This window comes from Diabrotica undecimpunctata, chromosome 7, assembly GCF_040954645.1.
Source record: "Diabrotica undecimpunctata isolate CICGRU chromosome 7, icDiaUnde3, whole genome shotgun sequence".
Taxonomy (NCBI): domain Eukaryota; kingdom Metazoa; phylum Arthropoda; class Insecta; order Coleoptera; family Chrysomelidae; genus Diabrotica; species Diabrotica undecimpunctata.
The window spans coordinates 132,896,709-132,914,409 of record NC_092809.1 but is presented as its reverse complement, the minus strand read 5'-3'; the positions used below and the strand labels follow the sequence as shown (position 1 = coordinate 132,914,409).

The window sequence follows — 17,701 nt, the reverse complement described above, 5'->3', positions numbered from 1 at the left end:
ATAATTTGACTTAGATTCTTTACTTTTTGCTTTTCTTGTGCTTATTTAACAATTTGTATCTTTTTCAGATGCCTTTTAAACGGAAACGAAGTACCAACAAATTTTCATGGACTGATGATCAAATGAAAGCTGCTCTAAAGGCAATTGAAGAAAGACGTTATGGCCTAAGGGAAGCTGCACGCCAATTTAATATACCTGTTACAACATTACAAAACAGAGTCTCTAGAGGTTTTTACAAAGGCAGGCTGGGTGCAAACACTCTCTTTTCAAATGAACAGGAACAAGAAATGAGTCGTCATTTACTAACGTTATCTAAAATATTTTATGGATTAACCCCAATTCAGTTGCGAAAAGAGGCCTTCGCCTATGCAGAGAAATTAAACTTAAAACATAGTTTCAACAGAGAAAAACAAGAAGCAGGTAAAGACTGGTTATATGGATTCATGTCAAGGCATCCTGAGTTAAGTTTCTGTAAACCTGAAGCAACAAGTCTAAATCGCATTCAAGGTTTCAATAAGGATCAAGTCTCAAGGTTTTATGACAATTTGGGTAAGCTGTACGATGAATACAAGTTTCCACCTACTTGAATATTTAATGTCGATGAGACTGGCATTACAAACGTAAATAGGTCTAATCGGATCATTGGACCTAGAGGCCAAAAACAAGTTGGAGCCGTTACAAGTGGAGAAAGAGGCAAGAACGTGACGGCATGCTGTTTTATGAGTGCCAGCGGATCTTTTACACCTCCACTATTCATTTATCCAAGACTGAGAAGAAATCCTGCTTTAGAAAAGGATGGGCCTCCAGGTTCTTTGTACTCCTGTTCAAAAAGCGGTTGGATGAACGAAGAAGTGTTCCTGTTTTGGATTCAACATTTTGCGAAAACCAATAAACCTACAAGAGATAATTTCATTTTACTGGTGCTGGACAATCACTCTAGTCATTGCTCTATTGCAATTTATAATTTTTGCAAAGAAAATGGTATCATTATGCTGTCAATACCTCCACATACCTCGCATCGTCTGCAACCACTAGACGTTAGCTTTTTCTCATCATTGAAGCGAGCATATGACGTTGAATGTGATTCGTTTTTAAAATCTCAACCCTCTGAGAAAATTGAAATGTGCCATATAAGCACTTTATTCTCAAAGGCGTATACTAGAGTTGCAAGCATAGACAAAGCTGCAAACGGTTTTGAGAAGACCGGAATTTTTCCATTCAACCGAAATACATTTAATGAAGAAGACTTTTACAATTCAAACGATAATCAAACTCAACAAAATAATAGCCAAGAAGGTCTTTCACAAACTATTCAAGAAGATTTACTGGAACCCCAACCAGGCCCTTCCAAAGAAAACCAGATATGTGAAAATACCGAAAATTTTTCATTCAGCGATATCTTGCCTTTACCGAAAGAAAAACAAAAGATATCTGTTCTAAAGAAGGGTGGAAGAAAAAAACAAAGATCCGAAATATTAACCTCAACGCCTTTGAAATTAGAACTCAAACAAAAGGAGCTTAGAAGGAAACAAAAAATGGAAAAAGAAATTGAAAAACAAAAAGGTTTAAAAAAGAAAAATAAAACTGCAAAGAGAAAAGTACTACAATCTTCAAGCGATGTCTAAGATTCGACATCATATAAAGATGATGAATCTGATGACAATGACGATATTAATACAGACGATTGTAATGAAGGAGAATCTTGTTTAATTTGTGGTGAGTTCGGGAAAAGCGAACTTTGGTTCCGTTGCATTATATGTGGTGGATGGGTGCATAAATTATGCAGCGGCTAGGACACACCGGACAACTATAAATGTGATTTTTGTTAATGGGTAATACTGTTCGCCATTACCCTTCTCATGTTTATTATTACCCGACATTTCGGGTAACAGCGAACATTTCGTGAAAATTTTTAATTGAGTTTTTTTATTATTAAAATCTTTATTTTTGATTATCCAATAACAAAAATTAATAGCTGTATTACTGTTAGCCACTCTGTAGTGATTTCCGAGTTTTCAACATTTTTATATTTCAAATAAACAATTATTTTCCTTAAGTGTTCGTAATTACCCGTCGTTAACCTACGTTTTTTTTATATTGGCCTATAACTAAAAACATTTAGATACTTGGATTTGTGACAGACCCGAAGAGGCATTTTCTTGTTTATTTCCCTGTGCTATATAGTTTGCAATTAGCAATTGACTAAATTTGAAATACAAGTTTATTTTTTGTCGAGTTCTTTGTAATTGAATTACGATGCAACCTCTATAACAACTAATAGCACAAAAACTTTAATGATAGAATTAATTAAATTAATATTTATACCTTCCGACGCCTGACTATTTTTACTGTGGATGCTGCCATGTCCATTTCCTACGCTCTCGGTTTTATTCTTCGGTGGAACTTTTGGTGGGGGATGGATTCCAAAAGTCGGTACCAAAGGCCCAGGTGGAAGTGCCGGTGGTCGTGGTATCATGGCGTTGTCCATGTTACACATGACCTCCTTCGGTAGGTTTGGAGTCATCTGTACGGCATAATTTATTTCCAATTACTTGTCGATTGGGACCATTTTTAATTATTTTTCGAAGAAATATGATGTAGCTGGAATAAAAATTTTTTATTAGTTTACTGGTTTTACTATACACGAAATTTAATTTCAACTCCATTTAAAAATTATAATGGTACAGTTTTTATGAGGGAGCTGATAATCCTCAATGTTATGTCATAAACCAATGACGAAGAACTTTAAAATTCTTCGAAATAAAATTTTCAATCGACATAAAATTTTTTGTTGTAAATTATTTTATTTAAAATTTATATTTTGTCGGTCTAGAACTTTAAATATACCGTGCAAAGTTGTTTGTTTTATACTAACGACAAAAAAAACAATAAGATAACCCGTGCTATAAAAGTAGCACACATGTCTAATTTTACTTCTGTAAAATTAAAGTGTTATTCAAATATAGAAAATATGTGATTATCGAGATACAATTTGTTGAAGGAGGTGATATTTAAGAAAAGTTCGAAAACTAAGAAGGCACTTATATTTTTTACCTGGATGAAACATAGTTAATTAAGGACATCTTGTAAGAACAGTTTGCCAAAATAAATGGCTAAAAAATACTCCTCAGGCGTTTAGTGAAGACTTGTCTACTAGAATAAAATTTCCAGCTCCAGAAAGTCATCTCTTATTGCTTTTCTTAAGCTCCACTATGGTAAAGATAAAGAATTACCTATGGGAATTATCATGATTACAGTGGTGACTATTGGCCAGTTTTGTGACTTTGGAAGTTTTTCAGCACTTTACTGAAGGCGTCAGTTCTTTGGTTTAAAGTGAAAATAAAGGTAAGGTCATAATTTTACTTTTTATTCCTTCTTGCTGAGTGGAAAGTAGGTTTATGTTTTGCATTAGATAGTAACAAATTTTGCATTGGATGGTAAAAACAGAACAATGTCACGAACTAGAGGAGTATCAGAGCCGATATGATAACTTCAATGTTCATCGAAAGGTGAAGGAAATAACTGGAAAGTTCCGAAGACGCAACAGCGGAAAAATAACAGATGATGAAGGCAATCATGCCATAACCAAAGAAGATAAAAATAAAGTATGGGAAGAAACGTTTCCATGACCTTAGAAGAATACAAGAGCACACCATTGAAGAAAATTCAGGTTCCGAAATCCTACCAGAAGAAATAACGGCAGCCGTCAGACAAATGAAGGCTGAAAAGGCACAGGGACTTGATGAAATTCCTGCAGAACTGTTGAAGCTATTAGATGCAGAACAAATAAAAATAATAACTGAAATATTTAATGAAATATACAAGGCAGAAAAAATACCAGTAGAGTGGCTCAAATCTGAGTTCATACAATTGCCCAAAAAACCAGGAGCAAAAGTTTGGATTTGTGAACGCCATTGGTACGAGGGAAGTTTTTTTTTTTAGCATGCAGGTATTGTTTCAGAAATGTAGAGATGTCAGCTGTAATATTTTTGCATGAATGATTGACTACAAGAAGGCTTTCGATAGAGTCAGGCATGAACAAATGATGGAAGTGCTGAAGAGGACAGGGATTGACGGAAAATACTTAAAAATAATAGCTAACCTGTATTGGAATCAATCAGCAGTGCTCCGAATAGATGCAGAATATACAGATCAGGTCAAAATCTTAAGGGGAGTGAGACAAGGGTGCATACTTTCTCCACTGATATTTAATCTGTACTCAGAGCACATTTTTGAAGAGGCTCTAAAAGATATTGATGAAGGCATCTCAATAAATAGAGTCAACCTCAATAACCTGCGGTATGCAGATGATAAAATAGTGTTTTCCAATACCATAGAATGGTTGCAAAACTTAATAAACAAAATAACGGAAACAAGTAGAAGGTATGGACTGGATATAAACACCAGCAAAACCAAGCTAATGACCATCAGCAAGAAAAACTGTGGCAAATAACTGGGGCAAATCTGTATGTGAACCAAATGAGAATTTGGTTCTCGTGCCTCACGTGCCTCACAATACAAATACTTGGGATCTATAATCAATGAGTCGTGGGACAATACCCAATAGATTAAATGTCGCATCGGAAAGGCAAAAAGTGCATTCTTGACTATGAGCTCTGGGTTCAAGAGCCATGACCTCATCCTAGAAACAAAAATAAGGCTCCTTAAATGTTATGTGTACTCAGTGCTTCTGTATGGAGTAGAAATGTGTACATTGAGTGCAGAAACTCAATCAAAACTTCAGACTTTTGAGCTATGGTTATACAGACGGATCCTGAAGATACCATGGACAGACAAAGTCACCAATAAAGAAGTACTGCGGAGGATAAATACAACTGCGGATTTGGTCAACATCTTTAAGTGTCGTAAGCTGCAGTACTTGGGACATATAATGAGAAATCAAGGCAGATGCGAGCAAGTTCAATGCATTTTGCAAGTTAAAATTGAAGAAAAAAGGGCCTCAGGACGAAGAAGAATATCCTGGCTTGCTAACCTGAGAGCATTGTATAGAAAGACCTCGACACAGCTATTTCGTATAGCTAAGAAGAAATTAGATATATAGGTGTGCGTTTTGAGCTCATGTTTCCTTTTTATTTGTCTAACTAAAGTATTTGTTTCATTCCTGATTCGTTTATAGTGGTTGTGTGCCTGTTCAGTTTGTTGTGTTCTGTACTGTAAAAAGACTTTCTTCTTTTGTTCACATATTGTCTTCACGTCTTCTCTAAAACATGGGGTTTTTTTTTAATATGTTAGTGTTTGTTACTATCCTCTCTTCAAGTGATTCTATTGCTACTGCTAGCTATTGCTAATGTTAATTATGTTATTTTTGAGTTTTTCCCAGCTTTCCTAAATGTTCAATCCTTTTTTAATATTTCATTCCCATCAATCTTCTCTGATATTCTTTTTCTGTATAAGTATTCTGTAGATTCCGTATTTATTTCTTCGACTATGCTTTTTGTTAGTATCGGCGCCGCTCCCTTAGGTGTGAAGTATTTCATAATGATACTAGGCTATGGCCACTACCTATATCTGCTGAGTTGGGGCATCTTACGTCGATTATTTTTAATGGGATGTATATCTCTATGGGTTTTAACGTAATCTATATCAGATTTTTGTCTATGGGTGTTATTTATTGCATATTTATGTTGGGCTTTGTGTTCTAAAAATGTGTTGTTTATTTTAAGTTCGTTATTTATGCAAAACTTTTTCATCAGTTTTTAATTTTCCTTAATATTATCATCTTCCCTCTGACTTGATATACTACTGGTAGCAATTCGTCACAAAACGTTTCCCTTGTTGTTTGAGGTTTGGTATTTTCTGGGCCGTATACTCCGATGATGTTCAGGTCTTCCTTCTCCATTCTTATCTTTGCTGTTACAATCATTTCTGATATGTATTGACACTCTTTGATATGATTCATTTTAAAGTCATCTAGTTTAAAATGTATAGTATATGTCTGAATTGTCAATATAAATAGGTCAGATAAAATTAATTTATTAGATTTTTTACTAAATAACAAAAAGAAAATTTGTTAAATTTATTAATGTTTTGTATTTTGAGAACGATTTCTAAAGTAGAAATGGCAACTATTACAATGCAAAAAATTCCTTAAATTATCTAATATTCAAGTATAAAATTTTCTAGTACGTCCCTGGCCGGAGTATAAATATTTCTCCAATTTTCTGTTTACATTGGGTATAAAGGAAAAAATTCCAAATTCCAGTTTGTAACTACGACGTTAAATATGGTTAGATTTATTTGTATGCGTTAGTTTTGAGATTTTAGCTGGGAATTATTCAAGGTTATTTTACGATATAATTTAAAGCATGTTTGACAAGATTTTTGGGCTGTTCCACGGCGAGAACGGAGTAGGAGAGTTGAGACGCAAGACTGGAAGCCGGCCGATATTAGATCTAAGGTCGAAAGTTAGGTTTGAAAACATGAGCGATTGAAGCAGACATATTTAATTTATTCGGTCAAGAAACCGGCAAATTTGTTGGAAATAGTGAATTATACTCTATGTAAAGTGTCAGTTTTGGAAGAGAAGTCACCATTTCTAAGTTTCCAAGTATCTAAGAGATTTGTGTCACTTACAACAACTTTTAAAAATAACCACGATGGTTCCAGTGTTTTAAGAAGCCGTTTCCAGGGTGTGTCCAATGTGCCAGTTTTAACCTCAGACTTCCAATGTCCTAAGCAGCCGCCTGAAAGCATCTTTTACAGTATCGAGATGAATTTGTTCAAGTCACAAAGAGTTTAGTTTAAATTCCAGTTCCTAACCCCAGAAAATCTAAAGTAACTTTAGTGCAATCTAGGTAACTTTTGTGTTTAAACTTTCAAAGTAAAAATAATAATTTCTAATAATAATTTGCTTTCATAAGATATTAAATTGTAATAATTAATAATGTAAATTTTAGGATGTGACCATTGCTGTAATTTTATTTGTTCTCTGTTTTAAAATTTAATGTTGACATATGACAGCTAGCTTTATTATTTTTTTGACATTAGTTTCGTTTTGTTTTGAAATAAGGTTAACCTCTCTTTATAGTTTCATCTAAAAAGATAATTCTTTATTTGTAATAATTTATTTCTGCCACAGATTATGGTCCAGTAACAATTTATTGTAGTTTTATAGTATCGCCTACTTGTAAACAGATGTTGTAAACAGATAAAACATAGTAAGTGTTTCTTTGTTATTTTGGTATTTATCTCTGTAACTATCTATATAGTATTTTGTGCCATTTATTTTTGTAACTGTTTGTGGTGAGACAACAATAAATGTTTAATTTATTTCTCTAAACCATTTTGTTTATTTATTTAGAAAAGTCTCCTAACCTCTATTTTGCGTTTTTTTAGGACGGAAGAACCTTTTCTTTCCTCCAGCAGAAAGTTTCCTCGAAGAGGCGTCCCGTTTTAAATAGCTAGATGTCCTTCTTGTTGTTTGTCCATTTGTTCCAGGAGATTCATGTAAGTTCCCCTTTGTTTCATTTTTGTAATTGCCGCAATCCGAACCCCTTGCCATTGACTTATCCACGACCCAGTTACTCAAAATAAACCCTGAGAGCCGTTCGCATAAGTTTGGATTTATTTTTTTGTCCTATCTCTGCCTTAATAATTTCTGTCCCTAATTTTTAACTCCCCATAGTAATACCCTATGTGGTAGTAAAAAAATTTTGTTACAAACGTCAAAATAAACTTAATATAAAGTGAAATTGTGGCTTATGCCTAACAAAAATCGTAAATTGCATAAATGGGTTAAGGTCTGAAATAGAGAAAATAATTTGATTTATTAACTCAAACATTTAATAGATTTAACCAGCTCCCGTTTAAATGTAAACTCTCTTCTAAATAAAAAATATAATTTATTTCTTACGAATGTAGCCAAAACAACTGTTTTAATTTAAATTAACCTCTTTTATTTTATTCCCAATAAAATAGTATCTACTTTAAATAAACCAGTTGAAATTACCTCTTCGCGAAGCCAAATTATTGTTTAAGTTTTATTTTGAACTATATGTGCACCTCTTATATAGTAAACCAGTTAACGTCAATCAGCACATCCATTATAAATCGTAGATCTATTATAAATTTTGGTTACGGTTCAGCATGTGTTCAGTTTGCCATTCTAGACAGTTGGATATTAATCTTAATAATTGATGAAATTCTTCCTGTCAAATACATCATTTGTTTAATATTAACAGGTAGTATAGTAATATTAGGATATCAAACAAGTGTTACAGTAACACAAATATTTATACATGTTGGCATATCAATTAATTTGAACATAATTTACATTCTCTTTTATTATTTAATTGTTAAAGAATTTATTTTATCTATTTGTTTAATTAATTCATCAAATTTGGTTAAAGTTTTCCTGTATAGAGATTTTAAAATATCTAAAATTATAAAAATGTTGTTAGTTCAACAATTACTACACTTACATCTTTTTTCAAAACTTTTATGCAATATGTAAGTCCATATATAGCAAAATCAAATTATGTATATTTCACATTCCTCACAGAATATTGCAATTCTTTATTCAGTTTTCAATCTGTTAAAGTGAAAGAAAGTTGCATCTACGACAAATTGCCGGTAAGCACACCTCATACGTTTCTCTGTAATTTATTTGATTTATAAGCCAACGTCACGCCAAAATCTAATATCGAAACTTTTTTAATAACAACAAACAATGTCCAATGAGGAAAAGCAATTTTTATGAGTTGTAGAATTTTATATTTTAGTTAGTAGTATCCACGAGTAGAGTTATAATGAAAAATACGAGACGACAGCAAATAACTACAATACGAAATTAAATTCCGTTGTATAGTTTTGACGCTTTAATGAGTTTTAGTTGAATTATTATATCGAATAAAACATTTTGGAGTGACTGATTCTATACCTGTATTAGCAATAAAACCGAATAAAGGATTTTTTTCCATAGCTAATGTTAAAGTGTTGCTATAACAACTGTTTTGAGTAGATAAAGTATCACTTTAACCGCAAGAGTAGATAAAGTGACCCTTTAACAGCAAGAGTAGATAAAATGTTTAAACTTTTTTTTATTCAATAAAATTTACAAATTCAAACACATTAAGGATTAAAAACAACTGAAATTTTACAATTAACATTATTAGAAATATCTATTTTTTGAGCATCACAACTTGTACTCGTTTGCTTAAACACTTGATTCGAGGTACTGGATTGATGGCATCGCTTTCTTCGACTTTAGAAAAATACGCCAGAAGTATTTTTTCACTCACGCCATTGATATTCTTAATGCTTTTCCAATTTTTAAAACACCGGTATTCTTTCTCATACATCATCCTAGATTTTTGTGGCAACAATAAACTTTCTGCTTCCAACGCTGCATTTTCTACATCTGACGGCAGGTTTTCCTTTTCTTGTGTCAATTCTTCTCTGTACATTTCGTATTTATTCACTTTTTACACAAAACGCAACAATATTCTCCGCAAAAACCAAAACGTAACATTTGTTTGACATTTGTTGACAGAGTAATTCATATCCCTAGCAACAGAGCAACACAATTGCGATTTGTGTGCTAAAAATTACAATTTTCTTTGAAATTCTATTTTTCACCTGAACTTGAAGTCTTGCTATAAAAAAATGTATTGCACACGACGATAAAATCGCATTATCTTCTCGAGCATAATTAGCGTCTCGACTGACATCTCGACGCTAAAAAACGCTCTCGAAGATAAAATACAATTTTATCGTCTTGTACAATAAAAAACTATGAACTAGCTAGTTTTAAAATACAATTTCACAACGGAAAAAATATTAGTACAGCGAAATATTATGATAAAAAAAGAGTCCTATTGGGACTTTGATCCGGCCAGGTATGTGATAAGTTTTTTAGTTTAATAGTAACATTTTAATAGTACGATTTTTTAAATAAGTAACACTTTTAAAATGCACCCTCATTTATAAATATATACCTTCGTTTACCAATAAAAAATAAAGCATTTTAGAAAAATCTCAAGTAACTCTGATAAAACACGTTTAAATCTTTAAAATGACAGTTTGTGATGTTAATTTACTAATTTCTTGCTTAGACAACTGTAAAAACCCCCAAAATTCTTAATTTTCAAATTTTTTAATATATATTAATATCTTTTGTAAAGATGAATTTACAAGATAGATACCGCGTGGAAAGTCGGGTCTTGTAGGTTAAAATTGTAACGTTATAAACGTCACATGTTTGTTATTTTTGTTTTAATAACTATTTTATTTCAATTTTTTTTTATTTTATTGATTTCTTAACTTTTCCTTTGATTTTACTATTTTTATTTTAAAATATTTGGCGCTCAAATGTTTTTAACCTTCCGCCGGTAACGTGAATTCTTGTAACATAGTTGGTAACGTCGGTCTACGACACCGACTTTTTTAATAATGAATATCTGAGGTTGTGATTTTCTGTTATTATTTTGATGTGACTAAATATTTAATAGTAGACTTCAAACAGGCATACGATTCAGTCAAAAGGGACAGACTATACTATATATTGGCAGAATTAGCAATACCACATAAGCTGATTAGACTCATTAAAGCCACAATGGATGAAACTCAGGCATGTGTACGAATACAAAACAACCGGACAGACTTTTTCAAAATCTCGCAGGGACTAAAGCAGGGAGATGGGCTGGCACCAACATTGTTTAACCTGGCACTGGAGTATGCGGTTAGGCAAATGCAAACTGGACGAGAAAACCTACTGACCAATAAAACGGTTCAACTGGCTGCCTACGCCGATGATATTAATATTATGAGTAGAACATCAACAGGAGCACAGGAAGCATACGCAGAGTTAAAAACACAAACGAAAAGGCTAGGTCTGGAAATTAACACAGAAAAAACAAAAATAATGGTACAGACGAGGAGAAATATAATCCCACAAAATATTATGCATGAAGATGACATTGAAACGGTTGGAAAGTTTACATACCTGGGAGTAGAAATATATGCCGATGGAGCAGAGGATGGAGAAATACGAAAAAGGATAACGCAGGCAAACAAAGCTTATTTTGCCCTCTCCCATATATTTCGGTCTAAAAGTGTCCACCGAAATACAAAGATGAGAATCTATAAAACTTTAATTCGGCCAATAGCATGTTATGGCAGCGAAGCATGGGTCCTGAAAGAAACATCCAAAAACAAACTCGACACATTCGAAAGAAAAGTACTGAGGAGAATACTAGGACCTGTGAGGGAAAACGGAATCTTCAGAATTCGATATAACAACGAGCTCTATCAACTGTATAAGGAAACACCCCTGTCAGACTTCATTAGAATACAAAGATTGCAATGGGCCGGACATGTGATACGAATGGGAGAGGATAGGCTACCAAAACGAGCACTGAACGCCAGAATGCAGGGAAAGAGACCAGTTGGAAAGCCAAGAAAGCGCTGGGAAGACACAGTAAGCAGCGACGCACAAGCACTTTTAGGAGTCCGTGTATGGAGAAGAGCAGCCACAGACAGACAAGGATGGAGGCAAAAAATAAAGGAGGCCAAGGCTCATTTTGGGCTGTAGTGCCGTAGAAGAAGAAGAAATATTTAATATAACTATCATTAAATAACAATATAGTAAGAAATGATCAATATTTATTTATTTTCGAGAAAAAAATGCAAAAGTTTTTGAATACAAAATATCAACACACATAAAGACAAATGCTGAAATGTTACAATAGAAATAAAATTTTTTAACAGATGTCCAAAATAAACTGAAAGTATTGTCCGTTTGCTTCCTCATTTTCTTCTACACTGCACACAACGGATAGTCCGGTTAAATATTCCAAACACATATATTTGCCACACTGCCTACAAAGAAATAGAGTTTTGCGGTTTTTCTTACTACTGCAGAACGTACATCTTTCATACACATTATTCTGGATAGGTTGATTTCTTGTCTGCATGCCACAAATTTCCACTAACCTCATACGAATTGTCCTTGGAATATTTTATTCTAGGGCTCGTCTGCAAATATGTTCGTCAATAAGTTGAAAACCCAAATCTTCCAGAAACTTTCGTCTAGGAATGCGTGTCTGTATTCGATTTATATATAATGTAGGAATTTTTTCCAGCGACATTCAAACAACTGTAAAAAATGATCATTGGTCAGCGACGGGTTGCTCTAGCGCAATTGTATGCCGCGCAGAGTTTGTCCACGACATCCACGCCTCCTTTAGTCTTATTCTAATCTATAATTATTTCTGATTTACCTGTTGCATTATTAATGTTGTCGTCGTAATGCATAGTACATAACACTAAAACATTTTTACCTTTTCGGGGTACATACGATACAAGGGTACACTGCTCTTGAAATGCGAACATACTGGTTTTTTCTGGCCTTCGTTGTGTTAACACTAGAGGGTTTATTCTTTCGTAACGTTTCTATAACAGTTAGACGATGTTCACGTTGAAGTAATCGCGCGAGCTGAACGCTTGTAAAAAAATTATCCGTGGTAACGTTCCTTCCCGTTTTTCAAATCGGTTTACACAGACGAAGTACAAGTGACATATTTGACGTATCAACAAAATATTTTCCTGCTGGCTGTGTACCAACATATACTTCTATCTTGGACGTATAATACATCTCAGCGTCTACTAAGCATTTATATTTATACCGTAACGATTTAGTTTATTCGGTATGTAAACCCTGAATGAGCATTTGCCGCGAAAGGCTTCTAACTTTTCATCTATCGTAGTGTATACTGAAGGATTGTAATGCTTCGGTAGATTAGAATTAAAAGCTTCAAAAATCTCACGTATCGCGGCCAACTTGTCGAATTCTTGCCTTTGTATTCTAGTACTTTTGTCATCGAACCGAATGTGTCTTAAAATGAACTGGAACCTCTTTAGTGACATCGTAAGGTGATAAATCTCCATTGACCTTCCATCTGTTCTAAATAAATCATCAGCATTCTGATGATTGCTTTTGTTAGCGCCAAATATGTACAACAGCCCAAACAGAGCTTTTAATTCTATAAGATCAATTGGCATAGGCGTTCTGTTATTGACTGTGTCATTGCGTTTCAATGGTATGAACTTATTGGTGCATTCTACTATTTTTACTAGAATATCTGTAGTGAAAAAACCTTCCCAAATCTCTTTTATCGCCAATTTTTGCCTAATATCACCTTTTGGTCCTGCCAAATTGGGTAGAAGATTTTCAGTACGAGTTCGAACATTACGATTAAATGCATGATGTTCCCTCCACCTTGTTCCATCTTTCCCAAACAAAACTTGGTATGCGCGGTATAAAAACGGTTATGTGCTTTGCTCCAAGCTGTAAACTTTACAGCGAACAAAAAACATGCAAAAAAGTTGTTTGGAAAAAACAATTTAAATAACTTCCCTAAATTCCCTTCTAAAATTTCAGTGAGACTGAAGTGTATAAATCTCATGAGTTAAAAGCAGTTGTTAGTTTTTTTTTAATATTTCTTATATTTCAGATATTCTGTGATTGTCTTTTCAGATTTATACTATGTATCTGTCATGATTTTTAAAAATAATTTAAAATGTAATTGTGCTATTTGTATGTTAGGCTAAAATTAATAACATTATTTTGGTCTGTTTTCAGGAGGTAAGATAGAGAACCATTTAAGTACTCGTTAGTTTGTAGTTGTCATTTTGTGAACCAAGATAGGAAAAATTGGCCTACAATTTTTGAGCATAACATAAAGAGAAAGTTATTGTTCTCCACTCCAGAAAAACTGTAAGCTTAAAATCGAATTTAAATGAATATCTTAATATAATAGAAATACTTATTTTAGCAAAAGACAGGTTCAGCAAATAAATTCCTCCTTAGATGAAGGAGCAGCTTTATCTCCAGTTGATATTGGAGATAAAACAGCTGGACCATCAACAAATAGTCCTTAACTAGGTTCATCTACATCAATACACACAGAAAAAGTGGCCGGATCTCTATCAGAAAGAATTAGAGCATTTATAGGGGCAGAAAATTACTTTCTTAAAGAAGAAGTAAATCAACTTACTGAAAAATTAAAAAAACTTTCATGCCGGTTTAGTTTTGAACAAATTCAAAATAATGATGTATTTTAATGTACACAGGAATACCAACCAGTGCTCTGTACTTAAAATTATTTGAAACTATGGAAGATTTTGAGTTAACTTATTACGCATACTGGCAAGTCAAAATTTTACTCAAAGTTGAGCAATTGCTGGCGACACTTATGAAATTAAGGTTAAATTTACCACATTGCTCCCACATAAGCCCCGTCCATTGTGACGGTAGACTTAGGTAGTCCATACACAGTACTTATCTGTCAACTCTTCCCTGTCATGTAACTTCAATGCTAAAGTAGAGTTAGTTCAATAAAAAGTGATACTAGTTTTTATAATGTCTTTTGCTTATTTAAGCTGGATCCCGTTTAATTAACTTCTATATGTCTTTTTATAATTTGACTTCTTTTTTATAAATTCATCCACACGGGTTTCATTTAACCTTATAATTCATCTCATATGCATTTAGTATCTTTAATATAAAATTTATTAAAAATCCTTTGTAAAAGGTATATAATTTTTAAAAACCCAAATGGGCTGTTATAGACAAAACGTTTTCGGAATCCATTATTCCATCATCAGTGTCCTATAAAATATATAACCACTTAATTAAAGAGAACGTGAAGTTAAAATTTTGACTAAGGTTAATGAAAAGTGTGGTTAATACTTACTAGGTGCACATGAGTGTAGCCACTAAATACATGGGTAAAAACCCGTTAACAAAAATTTAGTTACATTTGTTTTACATTATATTATATACATTGCTAGGATGCTAAAGTTACCGTTGGATTAGGTAACATGGCGACATATGACTCCACGTTGAAGTTGCAAGTCCTGAGACGGTGTGTCTACGAGGACTTAATGGAAGCAACTGATTGAAATGACAATGTTGACAAGTTAGGACGGAACAAGTAACAGAGAAGTCAATATAACTGTATGTGTCTACTTAAGACAAAAGCCAACGTTAATTAAATTGTTAAAGTAATAGATTTTTTGATATTAAATAATATAACAGTATCAACCATCAATGTTGTTGTTTTTTTAAAAAATTGATTTTTATGTGTATGAGGTGAAATGTGGAGAGTAGATAATGTGGTTATAGTTAGGCAACCAACTATGCATGTGTGTGGTAGTATAATGAAAAAGAGATTTTTATATTTAGGCCCTTTATGTTTATTCAACATTTGGTACTTGGAAAATAGAAAATAGACACATGTAGAAGGTTGAGTTATAGAAATTTTGTTTAATATTGGTGGAAAATGAATGAATATTTTTAAAATATGACAGTGTTCTTATATGAATGAGATAAAACTTTTGTAGTATAATGGTCATGTGAAATTTAACTTATAACTCGTTTATAGAAGGCCCTGTATGTCAAAAAACAACATTTGGTACCTGGTAAATGTAAAAATAATTAAGTTGTAAGTACATGAAATTAAATATCTGATAGGGTGTTAACAGACTAAGTGGTATGGAAGTTTTATTTTTTAACTATTATGTGGAATGAATAGAAATTGACGGTTGGGACATGGTTTTTTTAATAAGTTAATAGAATAGTACTCAACTTATAACTTAAGAAAGGTCCTATCTGTCATAAGCAACACTAGGTACCTGGGAACTATAAAAGGATAAGTTACAAGTTGTATGATTTGCAGGTGTATAATTGTCCAAAATGTGAAAATGGAATGGTTGTGGGTTGGCTCTGTTAGAATTAAGTAAAGCAAAAATTATGGGGTCAGCTTTAATGGTAATTAAGTTCTGTGATTTGTTTTTAATTCTTAATGGATATGAAGGTCTTAAGGTGTTCATTAAACTAATGTCTAAAATAAACAGAATTTGATGGCTGGAACATGGTTTAGAAGTATGTTGTAAGTATACTACTCAACTTATAACTTAAGAAAGGCCCTATCTGTCATAAAGCAACACTAGGTACATGAGAAATATAGAGAGATAAGTTATAAGTTGGTGATTTTATAGGTGTATATAAACCTCAATTATGAAAATGAAATGGTTCTAAGGTGGCTCTGATGAAATTGAGTGAAAATAAGAAATTTATAGTGTTTTTGAAAAAATGTAGGATACGGAAAGAATATACGGAAAGAATAAGATATTTTAGACATTAGTTTAATGAACACCTTAAGACCTTCATATCCATTAAGAATTAAAAACAAATCACAGAACTTAATTACCATTAAAGCTGACCCCATAATTTTTGCTTTACTTAATTCTAACAGAGCCAACCCACAACCATTCCATTTTCACATTTTGGACAATTATACACCTGCAAATCATACAACTTGTAACTTATCCTTTTATAGTTCCCAGGTACCTAGTGTTGCTTATGACAGATAGGACCTTTCTTAAGTTATAAGTTGAGTACTATTCTATTAACTTATTAAAAAAACCATGTCCCAACCGTCAATTTCTATTCATTCCACATAATAGTTAAAAAATAAAACTTCCATACCACTTAGTCTGTTAACACCCTATCAGATATTTAATTTCATGTACTTACAACTTAATTATTTTTACATTTACCAGGTACCAAATGTTGTTTTTTGACATACAGGGCCTTCTATAAACGAGTTATAAGTTAAATTTCACATGACCATTATACTACAAAAGTTTTATCTCATTCATATAAGAACACTGTCATATTTTAAAAATATTCATTCATTTTCCACCAATATTAAACAAAATTTCTATAACTCAACCTTCTACATGTGTCTATTTTCTATTTTCCAAGTACCAAATGTTGAATAAACATAAAGGGCCTAAATATAAAAATCTCTTTTTCATTATACTACCACACACATGCATAGTTGGTTGCCTAACTATAACCACATTATCTACTCTCCACATTTCACCTCATACACATAAAAATCAATTTTTTAAAAAAACAACAACATTGATGGTTGATACTGTTATATTATTTAATATCAAAAAATCTATTACTTTAACAATTTAATTAACGTTGGCTTTTGTCTTAAGTAGACACATACAGTTATATTGACTTCTCTGTTACTTGTTCCGTCCTAACTTGTCAACATTGTCATTTCAATCAGTTGCTTCCATTAAGTCCTCGTAGACACACCGTCTCAGGACTTGCAACTTCAACGTGGAGTCATATGTCGCCATGTTACGTAATCCAACGGTAACTTTAGCATCCTAGCAATGTATATAATATAATGTAAAACAAATGTAACTAAATTTTTGTTAACGGGTTTTTACCCATGTATTTAGTGGCTACACTCATGTGCACCTAGTAAGTATTAACCACACTTTTCATTAACCTTAGTCAAAATTTTAACTTCACGTTCTCTTTAATTAAGTGGTTATATATTTTATAGGACACTGATGATGGAATAATGGATTCCGAAAACGTTTTGTCTATAACAGCCCATTTGGGTTTTTAAAAATTATATACCTTTTACAAAGGATTTTTAATAAATTTTTTAATATATGGTATACAGCCAAATACAGGAACGTAGATTCCTTGTGGATTTTATCTTTAATATAATTAAACAAATTCATTTAATAATAATTACATTCATTTTATCCTTGCCAATTTGCTATCTGGTATTTAATATTGTAATTATTCTCGAACTTCATTGTTATAGTTTTTTGGCCTTATTAATTTTTCTTTTCCACTTCTTAG

General features: G+C 32.6%; 1 protein-coding gene across 2 annotated transcripts in view; it reads right to left on the bottom strand.

Moving 5' to 3' along the window:
* The window catches only part of LOC140445864 (uncharacterized), a 262,320-nt gene that overhangs the window by 105,124 nt on the left and 139,495 nt on the right, over window positions 1-17,701 (bottom strand). For both annotated transcript variants that reach the window (XM_072538260.1, XM_072538261.1), the window contains exon 2: window positions 2,326-2,601. In XM_072538260.1, the coding sequence (XP_072394361.1) occupies window positions 2,326-2,524 (199 nt within the window). In that variant the 5' untranslated portion in view covers window positions 2,525-2,601. The remainder of the gene's footprint in view (window positions 1-2,325; window positions 2,602-17,701) is intronic.